Source organism: Xyrauchen texanus, chromosome 42, assembly GCF_025860055.1.
Source record: "Xyrauchen texanus isolate HMW12.3.18 chromosome 42, RBS_HiC_50CHRs, whole genome shotgun sequence".
NCBI classification, from domain to species: Eukaryota; Metazoa; Chordata; class Actinopteri; order Cypriniformes; family Catostomidae; genus Xyrauchen; species Xyrauchen texanus.
This window is the reverse complement of record NC_068317.1, coordinates 28,845,692-28,859,267: the sequence shown is the minus strand read 5'-3', so window position 1 is coordinate 28,859,267 and position 13,576 is coordinate 28,845,692. Positions and strand designations below refer to the sequence as shown.

Genomic DNA, 13,576 nt, shown 5'->3' with positions numbered 1-13,576 from the left:
TTTTGCTTCGCAGGCACTCCTCACTCTAACAGCAGCAGTTCCCTACAGTCCGGGGGCTCGGTGACCGGCGTGGCTTTAGGGAACAGTAAAGAGGGAATGCACCAGCGCTCGTTCTCCGTGTCCAGTGCAGAACAGTGGAGTGAAGCAGTTATCAGTACCACATCAGGTCAGGCGATCCTCAGAAAACCTCAGTTTATCTCTCTCAAAACGTTGCTCTCTCTTGTGTCTACCTTCATTTTCCTTTTCTCAATCTCTCCGTCTTTTTCTTGACTCTAAATAGTTTATTTTTCAAATCTGTTGATGTTTTAAAAAGTCTAATCCTATTATAAACCCAGTCAGAGATCTTAATATGATCTTGCACTGCATAAAACGTATTTCACAACTCCTGAGATAGTGCTGTGACATAATAGTCTATGGGCTGCTTCTGTTATATGTAATTACATCTCTTGACATATTTTGACAGTTCAATATGATACATTTTTTTAAAAGCCAATATTTATGGTCAGTGACGGATTTAGACATGGGCAGTCACCCGGGGCGGCATCTTGCGGGGGCGACACGAGTCGACTGTTAAAACTGTTAAAGAACATATTTTAAGCAGATAGTCAATACTTTTATAAGGCATTCTGCCTTAGCCATAACAATTTTTTTTACAGAGTATTTAAAAAATTACAATTAATTCATCAATGATCAGTTTAAGTTGACAACACTGCGTGGACCACAGTAGACTACAAATGCCTACATGTGTGGATCTATTACGCCTAAAAAGACTTAATAGCCCAATATTAATAATAGTTTTCTGATTTTTTTTATTTTTTTTATATGTTGTTTTAGTAAACTGTGAGAGACATGATGTGGGTGACTTGACTTAATGAGGTTCTTAACCACAACAAAACCCCGTCTTGGCTGAATGCCATGTGCAATTTTACCAGCTGTCAGGTCCCGTGCTGTGCGAAACTGCCTTGTAGTTTCTAGTACATTGGTTACATACCTGTCTTTAGGTGTTCGTTGTGCCAGCCACCTCGGTAATCAATGTTATACTGCAGTCTCCGTAGTAACATTCAAGCATATTGGTTGACTGAGTGCGTCGCTCTGTAGGTGTGTTTGCTCAACACGGTGAAACAAACTCTGGCTAGGTTTACGACTTCAGGGGGTGCTACAACTGCTTGCAGACAGAGTGTCCATTTATTTCTGTTTCGTTATTTTTATTTATTTAGTTTGTTCATTGCATCACAAATCAAATGCCGTGGACTGCTAGCTGAGTCAAAAGCTGAGTCCCAAAGGCTTGAGTCCGAGTCCAAGTCAAGTCTGAGTCCATGACAAGTCCAAGTCCATTAAGGGGGCTTTCATACTGGGCACGTTGCTGTCCGATTCCGAGTGCAATTGTTCCCGGTGCGCCCCGCAGCGTTGGTCTGGTTTCACACTCACTTGATTCTGTCGAACCCCGGTCCATTGGCGTTCATCTTACGTCATCACAAACATGCATGGTGAACACAACGTGATCGTACTTTTTGTTTTTTTGGTGCCATTATGCGCAGCAGAGTGAATGTCAACTGCGTATTTGTGCACTTCATGGCGTAACTCATGCTCGTTTCCAAGGTGAAGTTATCGCCACTGTCATCTCCTATTATTCCCTATATTAATAACCTATAATAGTGTTTATAAGGTGTATAGATAGATAGATAGATGCACCGATAGACAGACAGCATTTATAGTGTTGATTGTACTTGTATGTCATTGTGGTGTCATTACTTTTTTGGGACTTTCAGGAATGTGTGGATCCTTGTGTGTTGGCGAAACTAATGATGATGTCATCGGCTAAAACACATGCGCAGGTTACATTACTTCCTGAACGAGTGTACGCCCGAGTCCCAGTTACTTTCACATTCACACGAATCGTGCTACAGTTCCTTTGCAACGAACTCAGACCACCTCCTACAGGTAGTCTTGGGTTCGGTACCATGGTGCGCACCCCGGTCCGCCTGACAGCGAACCGTGCTGTGTTTCAAACTAAACTGCCAGTGTCAAAGCACCCTATAATTGGACTTGTGACTCGGACTCGAGTACCCCAACTCTAATAGTTACAGCAGTAATACTGTGGTAACTTGGTGTTTGCCACCACTGTCTTTTAAAAAAATATTAAAATGACAGATTCTTTACAATTGCATTTGTTAAATTAACATGAACTAGCAATGAATATTAATCTTTAATCTCAGATCTGTTAATTTTTATATATACTGACACATTGTTTACTATTAAAAGTTGTATATGTCAGCATTATTTGATGCATTATGAACTAGCATGAACTAACAAGGAACAGTTGTATAATTACATTATATGAACATTAGCCAAGATTAATAAACGCTGTTAAGAATTACTGTTCATGGTGAGTTCACGATAACAAGTGTGAACCAATTGTAAAGTTATACGATTTTACAGTAGAAACATTAGATGTTGTTGAAACTGTGGCATTTTAGTGAAAAATATGGTTTTCGTCATAAACCTATGTTGCCTGTGAAATTGATTGTGATGCTAAATAGCTAATCAGGATTATTCAGTAATTGTGGCTTTGATCGCAACTCTGTAACTGCTGGACATACCATAGTTTCCACCTAACAACAGTACTGTTATTATGACATACCATGTTACTACTACTTGGTATTAGCCAACACTGTCATTAAAACTGAAAAAATAAACAAAATGACAGTACAATTCTGAACACTTACAGGAGTTTAAAGGAGATGCTAAATTAAATTATTGGGATTTTACCATAAAAATTTTAGTAGCTATGGTGATTTGATGAAAAATATTTACATTGGTAAATGTGTGTATGAAGCCAGTATGTGTTGTGTGCTGCTAACAAGCTAATTGCTAATCAGGACACATAGTTAGCTGTGTTTTTATCACAAATGGTAGCACAAAGGTTATCATGGTATTTTGGTGAAAAATTTAAAAATATATATTATTATTATTATTATTATTATTATTATTTTGCCATAATAACTATGATATTTTGCCAAAAACTATTGTTAACATAGCAATTTTTAAAAGGTAACTGTGAAGTCAGTAGCTGTTTGTTGCATATATCAGTGGTTGTGCTGTTAACAAGCTAATTGCTAATCAGGATAATTCAGTAATTGTGGCTTTGATTACCACCACCCAGGGCAACAATGCCCCCCAAATAGTCTCTCCACCTCACCCATCCTCTCTCTCATTCTCTCTCTCTTCTCATCCTGTCAGTGCACTTGAGTGAAGTCAAATAATATATTTGCCGGGCGTAACAACGCAACATTATTTTCACCCGTCTTCACGTATTCTTTTTTCCCCCTCCCATGTTGGAAAATGAATGCTTTACAGGGACAACATTCATCATTGGTTATTTCCTTCTCTTTGTCGGCTGGCAGTAAAAAAGCACTTAAATGCACATCAACAGAATAACAGTCATTTCCATGCATGTTTGCGCACTTGTTGTTCTCATTAGCGACTGCGCTGTTCCCAACCAAACCCCCCCTCACACCCTCTCCCTTTCTGTCTCGCTCTCTCTCTTTCTCTCTACCCCCCATTAGGGTCCCAGGGGCCCCGCTAGTTTAAAGAGCGCTCTTTACGAGCCAAATGGAGGCCCCGTCGTGTCACAGACACACTCTACACTGCGCGACACTCACCCTTCTCTGCTCGTATCTGCTCATCTCTGCTTGTCGAACAATCAATTTCAGCCCTGCTCCGACATCACCCCCATCTACACCCATCAGCACCACATCCTAAAGTAGAATTACTCAAAGCGGCCGTAGTCTCCGAAATGAGCTGTGTGTGTGTTTGTGTGACAAAGCACTTCATTAGGCCCTGGTGTAAAATAGTTATTGTCACACACACAAGCACACATAGTAATAGTTTTAGCTGTATCAGGATTTGGTAAACACATTTTCTATATGACCTGTTACAATCAGCCTCTCGGTTCTTGCATTTTGTGAGAGTATTATAGCTTTAAAGGTCATAACAGAGAGAAGAGTTTTATATCAATGGTCTTTGGAAACTGATCTAGTGTCATAGTAAAGCTACTAGTGTGCAAACCTAATTTATTGTTGCATACATTTCAAAGATTTTCTTCAGCTAATGTTTTCTGTTGACATCACCAAGCCTCCTTAGTATATAGTTAATTAGTAAGCAAGTTAGCTAGCTAGTTAGCTAGCTAGTTAATTAGTTGAATGAGCTTTTTATTGGACAAAATTTAGGTGTAATCATTCCTTATTCTACAGTATATTCGTATTCTATATGTACTTTAAAAGGATGTTGAACTTGCACATATATTGTCAAAACATAGACTTTAGTCAATCCCCAAGCACCATATTATTATGTGATGGTTGAAGGTCAAGCAAAAGATTAGGGCTGTTGAGATGAAAAGCTGATTTAAATAGTGATCAAATGCATCTTAACCAGGTGACTATTTCCATATTGTTAAGTGCCATTCTCTTTTATAAGGGTTGTGCTGGATAAGGGGAAGTTGAGTTAGTTACGGCCTCTGAATACTGATTGCAATACTTTTGATTAAATCTAAGCTCTTCTCTTGGTTATATATCTGCTGTGCATGCACAAAATCATTCATATCAAGGGCATGTAAATGTGTGTATGTAACGGAACTGTATTTGTATCATGTGTTAAGCATCTTGCTGTAGAGCAGTCTAGCATAGATATATCCGTTCTGTTTTCATATTTCTAAATACTATATATATATATATATATATATATATATATATATATATATATATATATATATATATATATATATATATACGTTGTATGGGTTCCAGTGTTGGGGAAGCTACTTGCTAGTTGGTAGTTATACTATAGTTACACTGCTGTTTTAAAAAAAGTTCCTAGCCACACTACAGGCTAACAAAAGTACAATACCAGGTTCTTGGCCCAATACAAGTTCATCTCAAGTGACCGCATTTGTGGCTTAATGTTTATTACCACAAAAATAATTTAAACTCGTCCCTCATTTATTTAAAAAAATAATAATAATCTGGGTAGCTCAGCGAGTATTGACGCTGACTACCATCCCTGGAGTCGCAAGTTTGAATCTAGGGTGTGCTGAGTGACTCCAGCCAGGACTCCTAAGCAACCAAATTGGCCCGGTTGCTAGGGAGGGTAGAGTCACATGGGGTAACCTCCTTGTGGTCGCAATTAGTGGTTCTCGCTCTCGATAGGGCGCATTGTAAGTTGTGCATGGATCGCGGAGAATAGCATGAGCCTACACATTCCAAGTCTCCACGGTGTCGTGCACAGCGAGCCACATGAAAAGATGCGCGGATTGACAGTCTCAGAAGCGGAGGCTACTGAGACTTGTCCTCCGCCACCCCGATTGAGGTGAGTAACCGCACCACCACGAGGACTTACTAAGTAGTGTGTATTGGGCTTTCCAAATTTAGGAAGAAAAGGGGGATAAAAAAAGGTCAAATTGCAGTTACAGTATAGATGTTATATAGTTACAGTATGGGGCTAGTCCATTAAATGGTAAATGGTCTGCACTTTTATAGCGCTTTTTTTTTTTTTAACCTTAGAGGTTACCAAAGCATTTACACTGTGTCCCATTCACATTCACACTCATACTCTAATGGCGGCAGAGCTGCCATGCAAGGTGCTAGCCTGCCATTGGGAGCAACTTGGTGTTCAGTGTCTTGCCCAAGGACACTTCGGCATGTGGAGTCATGTGGGCCGGGAATCGAACCGCCAACCTTGCAATTAGCAGCCGACCCGCTCTACCACCTGAGCCAGAGCTGCCCCTTATTAACTTAAAAATACACATGGTTTTAAAAGTATAGCCATGAGACATAAACTTTATAAGTGTTAACATGATTGTAGTTTGAAAAAAATAGCTTACTAGCCTTACCTGTGTAAAGATATATGCAAAAAGTTGCTGTCATGACGACATAACTCCAGTAAACCCTGAAATCCGGGTAAGTGATTTTATCAAAGTAAAGTCATTTAGATTGAACTCATGGTGAAATTGAGAACAGCGGTTAAGTTTTCTTTGGCTAAAACTGGTCTGTGCTAACTGAAATGTAAAACGCTGCCCCCAGTGGCCAAAGCGGTAAGTGTTGTTGAGCATATGGGTACGTGCACGCTCTGTTTTCCGGGTGTAATATCCACAGATGATCGCCAAAAGCAAGTTGTAAAGTCGATTTCAGCTGTAGAAACAGTAAAACAGTGAAGAGGAATGCATATTTTATAAACTGTACCTCCCAACCCCAAATCTAACCATCAGTGGAGTAAAAATGTAATGTTAGAGGGAAAAATACAACCATCGTGTCACGCTCTTCACTGATTATGAAAGTGCAATATTCTTCCTGGATCCAACGCGGGTTGTGAACACGGGCCTCTCTCACGGCTGACACATTCTAGTGTACTGGAATTCTTGGAAACAACATGCCGAACTCCCGTGTGATCATGTTGGTAGAACCTAATTAGGGCAGATTACAACTCAGAAACCATTTGTGGTGAGTGGGTAATGCTCTAGTAATGGAAATAAATCTAACTTTTAGCCTTTTTTTAAATGACCTTGGTTTTATTGGCTCATCAGCACTGTTTTTATTTTGCACATTTTGCACCTCCTACAAAATAAACATCTTTTTGGAATGCCATTCCTCCTCCTTGGTGGGATTCTCCTTATGAGTGCCTAGGACTATCACAAATATAATGGTATTGAAGTCAAATATGATTATTTACTGTATTGGTTAATAATTCAAGCAGTAAAGATGCATATTGTACTGTATGTCTGATGCTAGTTTTAATTTTCATATGCCACATTTAGAAATGTGTTACGTGTGGGAGGATGTGTATTCTACAAACTGTTGCATGTCCGACATAGTCATACAGGCCTATTTAATCAAGTTAATACTTTTTTTTCTTCCAAAAATTCAGAAAGAACGTACATAATTTCTTCACTGTAAACCTTAGATATCCCTTTATTTTTTAACATTGACTAACATTAATACATTATATAATCCCGAAAGGGTTATTAAATCTGCAATGTTGCCCATACCCACCATTGAAATCTGCTGCTCCAAATAAGAACCTGTGGTTTGACCTTAGATTTATTTCATCTAGAGAATTAGCACACTAATAGCGTTAGCAAAACTGAAATTTTAAAAGGTCCTCTTAAGCTACATTTATTCTTTAAATTAGGGCTAGGATGTGTAGTCGATGCGATTCTTGGTAATCTAAAGTCTGTCGTCATTAAGAGGCGGAGAAAACTTGTCCCCTGTGGAGCTCGAGCAGGCAGTGAGCTTAGGGAGTTTGATTCCCCGCTCTTGGCTGTAATGAAGTTTGACATTTCGTTTGTAGAGAGCAGCGGCGTGTGCCTGCCCATGCCTTGATTAGTGCACTCTAATTGACAATAATAAGAAGGAAGTAGTGATTGTGTTCTGCATGTTTTTTTCACCATTAATTGCAACCATTGCCATTGATTACGGTTGGGGGTTGCTCACACTGCTGCCATGTCAAGGGGTAGGAGTAAAGGGCGGGGGTTGTCCTCTTCGTCAAAAATTACCACCCGCACCCGGTAGCTCTTGAATTAGCTGAAGCAAGAAATTGAAGTTTTTCCCTCACATACTGCTGGAAGAAACAGAAATTGAGAGCTATTAAGAAATGAGTTAATGTTCTTTGTGCAAACCCTGCAATCTTCTCGTGCTCACCCACAGCCTTCATCGCCAGAACCATGGCTTAAAGTGCTGTTTCCTGCGGGGATGCTAACGGTTGCAAATCGTAGGTTAGCTGACCACCTTATTTCCTGCAGCTACATTAAGAGCAGTTCCAGCTAATTATTGAAATTATAAATAAATTATAATTATGCTGTGACATGGTACCATAGTAATACCCTGGTTTTTGCCATGTACAATATGAAGTTGTTAAAGTAAAGTTATTCTCGGGCAGGTACCATGGTATTCTTTGAAGTGCCATGTAAATACCATGGTAGATGAATATGATAATCATTCAGTACCACGGTATACTGTATATACAATTACCATGTTATAACCATCTGATATCATTGTCATACCACAACACTTTTTGGGCATCTACCATGGTAATGCCATGATATTTGGACATATATCCTGATAATACCATGGTATTCTTTGAAGTACTTGGGGAGTACGTTGTAAAAACAATCTCTTACAAAGAATGTACCTTTACAGTATAAAAAGACCATGGTAGTACTATGGTTTTTCTGACAATTACCATGGTAGAACCATAGTATGTTTTTGGTACTATGAGGGTAATTCTTAGTATGAGAGGATACGTATGTATACAGTAATTATTCAGTACTATGGTACAGTATTTATACAAGTACCATGGTATTACCATATGATATCATAGTAAACCAAATTTTTGAGCATCTACTATGGTAATACCATGTTGTTTGAGGAAGTTTTTTGTATCATGACACTGCCATTTCCCTTGAAGTGCCATGTAAATACCATGTCTTACAAAACTGTACCCTTACACCACCATGTACCATGGTAGTACCATGCTTTATTTTGGTTTTAGACATAAACCATTGTATTGCCATGCTATTTTTGGTACTGTGATGGTACTTTTTTGTATAATTTTTGAAAATTTGGTAATCGTTCAGAACCATGGTATATATCAAATTTGGTTTTACCATTTGATACATTACTGTACCATGGTACCATAATAATCAGGGGTGAAATTGGGCCGGAACAGCGCCCCTGCAACTTTGATTCCAAAAAGAAAGCTTTGTCCATCCATGCCGTTTCTTCTATTCTCCGACGTTTTTTGTTTGTTTGATCAATTTGACACATTCTGTCTCTATTTAGCAAGTGTACTTGTTCAAAAATATTTCAAGTTAATTTTGCTTCGCTCTAGTTAGTTGCAGACGCTGGTTGAGGCAGCATATTTGAGAGCAGCACGAGACTGCTTGAGCTTGCATCCAGATGTGCGTTGCACTTCTGTATTCTGCCATGGCCTGATCTCTGTTTCATAGAAATCGTGTAGAATCAACTGCTCACCCATTTCTTAGATCCACCAATACTTAGTTTATTAAAAAGCTGTATACACAAAGGGGTTTTGAATCCTGACATCCAAAGCAGCATCAGCATAGACCAAAAAACCATTCAACCAACACACTGTAAAAATTGTCACTGTTATTTGTATATTTATGTGTGTACTCCATTTTAGCATTTATTTGTACTACGTTTTATTTTTTGTTTTTTCTTTTAAATTGTATAATAATTAGATATATTATTGTATAATAATAATATAGATATAGCATGTTCTATGTTGACCCTCAACCTAGGGCAAGAAGATGGTAAACTTTTCTCAGCTGTCAACACCCGATTTTAGGGTTCCCCCACATCCAAAATACCAATTTAACCCTTGGGAGTAATACCCTGCATTTCAAAATGTTTTTGTGACATTTACCATGGGAATACCATATTTTTTGGGATGTGTACCATGTAAAAAAAAGTGTGGGTGGGGGGATACCATGATAATACCATGTGTTTTTGATTTGTTCATAATTATCTTGGTGTACCATGTAAATACAGTACATCTTGCCTCTTATAAAAATGTACCCTCACAGGTACCATAGTAGAGCCATGTTTTTTTTTTTTTTGGACATGTACCAATATATTACCTTGGTATTTTTTGTACTGTGGGGAAACTTTATTGAAGGGATGATATGTGAATATGGTGTCATTCCGAATCATGGTATTTGGTATTACCATCTGATACAATTACTGTACCATGATACTGCCACAGTAAATGTTTTCAATGCTAAGCATACCTCATCCAGTGTAGCGATGACTCTATAAGGTTAGAGGTCCCCAAAGGTCTTGCAAAAGGGACAAGGGCAGCTTCACTCAACCTAAACCTATGCACACAATGCTACTGCTGTCACAGACTGTGATGGGTGCTCTTCAGTGCACTATAAAGACTGTGTGTGTATGTTTGAATGCAACAGACCTTCTGCGTGTGTGTATGTGTGAACAGTATTCTCGAGAACCCCTCTACCCCCAGCTGTCTGGTGTAGCTAATGATCGCTCCCAGGGGGGCTGTTGCGAAGAGGAGTGTAGAAATTGAAACAGACGTTCGCGTCCCTGCCACAACGTGTGTGGCAGCTGGGAGCGCCACTTCGCCATTCAGTATGAGGGAGGGAGAGCAGACCCTTGAAGTCATGAATATCAATGCCGAACACAGAGTCAGTGATGAAGCATCAACTGCCAACCTGCCGTGTTTCCAGCGAGCTTATATTTCTATTTCTGCTTTGTAGTGCTTAAACTGCACTCACTGTTAACATTGTAATCTTGACCAAAAAAAAAGTCTCTAATCTGATGACTACTGTTGAATACCTTTAAGTGACAGATTTGGATTGTAATATCCTGCAATTGTATAGCCAAAAGCACTTTTATTTTCAAAGTCTACTTTTAGATTTGAATTGTTTGTTTCGGCTAAATTCATAATTAAGTCTAGTGAGTACTTTCTTTTTTGCAAGTTCGCTTATGTCTCATAAATTCATAATTTAGTCACTTGGGACATATATGTATGTCCGGCAGTAATGTTATTATTAGCAAGAATCTCTCTTGCATGTGATTTTATGTTGGTTAAATTCATAATGTAGACATCTGGGGCAAAAATTGTCTTGATGTTATCATTAGCATGATTTCTCTTACATGTTATGTCTTTGGTAAAGAATGAAGCAACAATATTGATTGAGAATTATTGTAATTGTGTAACAAGGCTAATTGTAAAACCCTCTAATTTGTCTCTTGCCATGTGTAATTAAGCCGAAATCCCACAGTGTATGTGACTAATCCTCTGCTTCATCATTTATTCATGATCAAGCTGTTCTTATTAAACAGCTAAATCATAATCATTAACCGTGTCTTATCAATAAAACAACAAATGGATGTTGTGTTACATACTTTGGGTTCAGATAAAACGTTATAATTTGCGTAAAAATGTTTGGTGTTCAAACAACTTGGAGGGAATCCAAAGTGTTAAAGGTAGCATTAGTGACAGCACTAGCCCACGCTAAACTTGTCGTTGCCTACGGCAGATTTCGTGGCTGTAGTTTATTGTCCTGTACCCCCTGCTCGGCTTCCATCTCTCTCTCTCTTTAAAGAGCACACCAGACTCAAGCTCCCTCAAGGTAAACCCCAAATTACGGCTAATGTTCTACACAAGCTAATGGTTGTCGGTGCCATTAGAATATGCGTTATTTGGCACCACGGGTTTCAGACACTCCCGGACGCAACCGTCGCCTCTTTTTTTTTTTTTTTTTTTCTCTCTCTCTCTCTCTCTCTCTCTCTCTCACACACACACACACATACTCTTATACACCCCAGGCCTGTGGAGATGAATGAAGCTTGCAACACTACAATGAGCTTTTGATGCCAAGACAATGGAGGAGGCTGCCCACATCTGACTCACTGTGTGTGTGAGCATGTTTCCGAAGGCCGCTAACAATATGTGGTCCACTTTGCCAGGGCCTTCTACCCCTAGGCTGGTCAGGGGGTTTTGGGTAATAGTGTCCTGAGGGCACCCAAAAATGATGTTGAAGTGTCATGAAGAGCAGAATGATGGTCGTGGCTTCCCTACTATTGACCACCCCCCCTTTCTACAATTGTACCATCACAGACACACACTGGCACCAAGCAGCAGGTTAATATCACATATAAAATCACCTTACACCAAACCCAACCTCTCATGTGCTTGGTTGCTCGCATGGCATCTCCCATTAGATCGCCAGTCCTCCTCGGGCAAGACCAAATCGTCATTTGTCACTCGCATACACATACACCCTTCTTATCAAGCTAATAGAGGTGGAACGGAGGTGTGGTCCATCTCTTGTTATTCTCAGTGGTTGTAAATCTTCACTTTTCTGTGGATTGTGTAGGAAGTAGGTAACAATTGAACAAACACTTGACGAGCCAAAAAAAGTAAATATTGTGGAGATACTGGACAGTTGCCTTGTAACATTTTTGAGAATTGCTACAGGTGAAGTTTTCCTGAAGAACTGACAAGACATCAAGCTGATCTGAACGCTTATCATCATCACATGATTGGATGATTGGAATCCATATTGTTTCTGTCACCAAGCGGGTTTTTTTTCATGACTTTTTTCCTACACTAAAATATAATCAGAAAGTGGAGACACGACATTTAATCGAGTAATTTGTTTACTCGCTGAAATCTGCATATGGACATACGGGTTCTGCACTTTCACAAGATATGATACTCCATGAATCACATCCTAAATCACTCTTTCAGTTGTTTATGCTCACGCGAACTCCTGTTGTTATTTTGGTGAGCTCCATATGACTGAATATGAGAGAGAGAGAAATGGGCAGACACAGCTAAACATGGGTGCAACAGGAAGAACGGTTGTGTCCACTCTGTGATCAGGGCTGGACTGGGAAGAGAAATCGGCCCTGGAGTTCACATGGTGACTGGCCCAAAAGTTGTAGAGATGGGGGCAGAACAATATCCTTTTCTGCATATCCCAGCGCCATTTTGTGGTCCGTTCTAACGCGCCGGCTAATTTTTGCTTAGCCCGGCACATTTCGTGGACTCGCCACCGGCCCGCTCGGTTCTCCCGCTGGCCAGTCCGCCCATTATCGGCCCCAAAGTCCGTCGGCCCACTGGGAAAATGCCTCGTATGCCAGATTGCTAGTCTAGCCCTGACTGTGATCAAAACAAAATCAAGACGGAGCTGGATTTTCTAACAAAATGCACAAAATATACATTTACATTTATGCATTTGGCAGACGCTTTTATCCAAAGCGACTTACAGGGACAATCCCCCCGGAGCAACCTGGAGTTAAGTGCCTTGCTCAAGGACACAATGGTGGTGGCTGTGGGGATCGAACCAGCGTCCTTCTGATTACCAGTTTACCAGTTATGTGGTTTAGACCACTACACCACCACCACTCCAGAATATACAGCCATCTGAGAAAATTTTACCACAAAATTAAACGTATACACAGCAAATTTGACCGTTTAACATGTGATGAAAAACTGCCCTTCTTATTGAAATACAAGGACTGCTGTGTGATTGCAGCACAAAATGTGTCTTTTTGCCACAGAATGAGAGACAGTTAGTGAACTGACCCAAGTCTCTGTCTCCATATTTACTTTTCAAGTTTACTTTGTATATTTAGTATTTTTTATATAATGTAAATTGTCAATTTCCTTAGTTTTGTATGGTTTTATTTGTATGCAGCCCAGCTGTATATGCTTTGTCAATACGAATGTACAAATATATGTCATGCCAATAAAGCACCTTAAACTGAAACCAAAATAATTTGTGGTGAGTCAGCATGTCTGCATATCTCCACCATTCTTAAATGGTAAATGGTCTGCACTTATATAGCACCTTTTTAACCTTAGCCGTATTCAAATCGCTTTACACTGCGTCTCATTCACACATTCACACTCACTCACACACCAATGATGGCAAAGCTGCCATGCAAGGTGCTAGCCTGCCATTGGGAGCAACTTGGGGTTCAGTGTCTTACCCAAGGACACTTCAGCATGTGGAGTCGTGTGGGCCAGGAATCGA

General features: G+C 39.7%; 1 protein-coding gene across 2 annotated transcripts in view; it reads left to right on the top strand.

Annotated features, from left to right (window-relative positions):
- agap3 (ArfGAP with GTPase domain, ankyrin repeat and PH domain 3) overlaps positions 1-13,576 on the top strand; it is a 199,711-nt gene that overhangs the window by 144,795 nt on the left and 41,340 nt on the right. For both annotated transcript variants that reach the window (XM_052114451.1, XM_052114450.1), the window contains exon 12: positions 14-166. In XM_052114451.1, the coding sequence (XP_051970411.1) occupies positions 14-166 (153 nt within the window). The remainder of the gene's footprint in view (positions 1-13; positions 167-13,576) is intronic.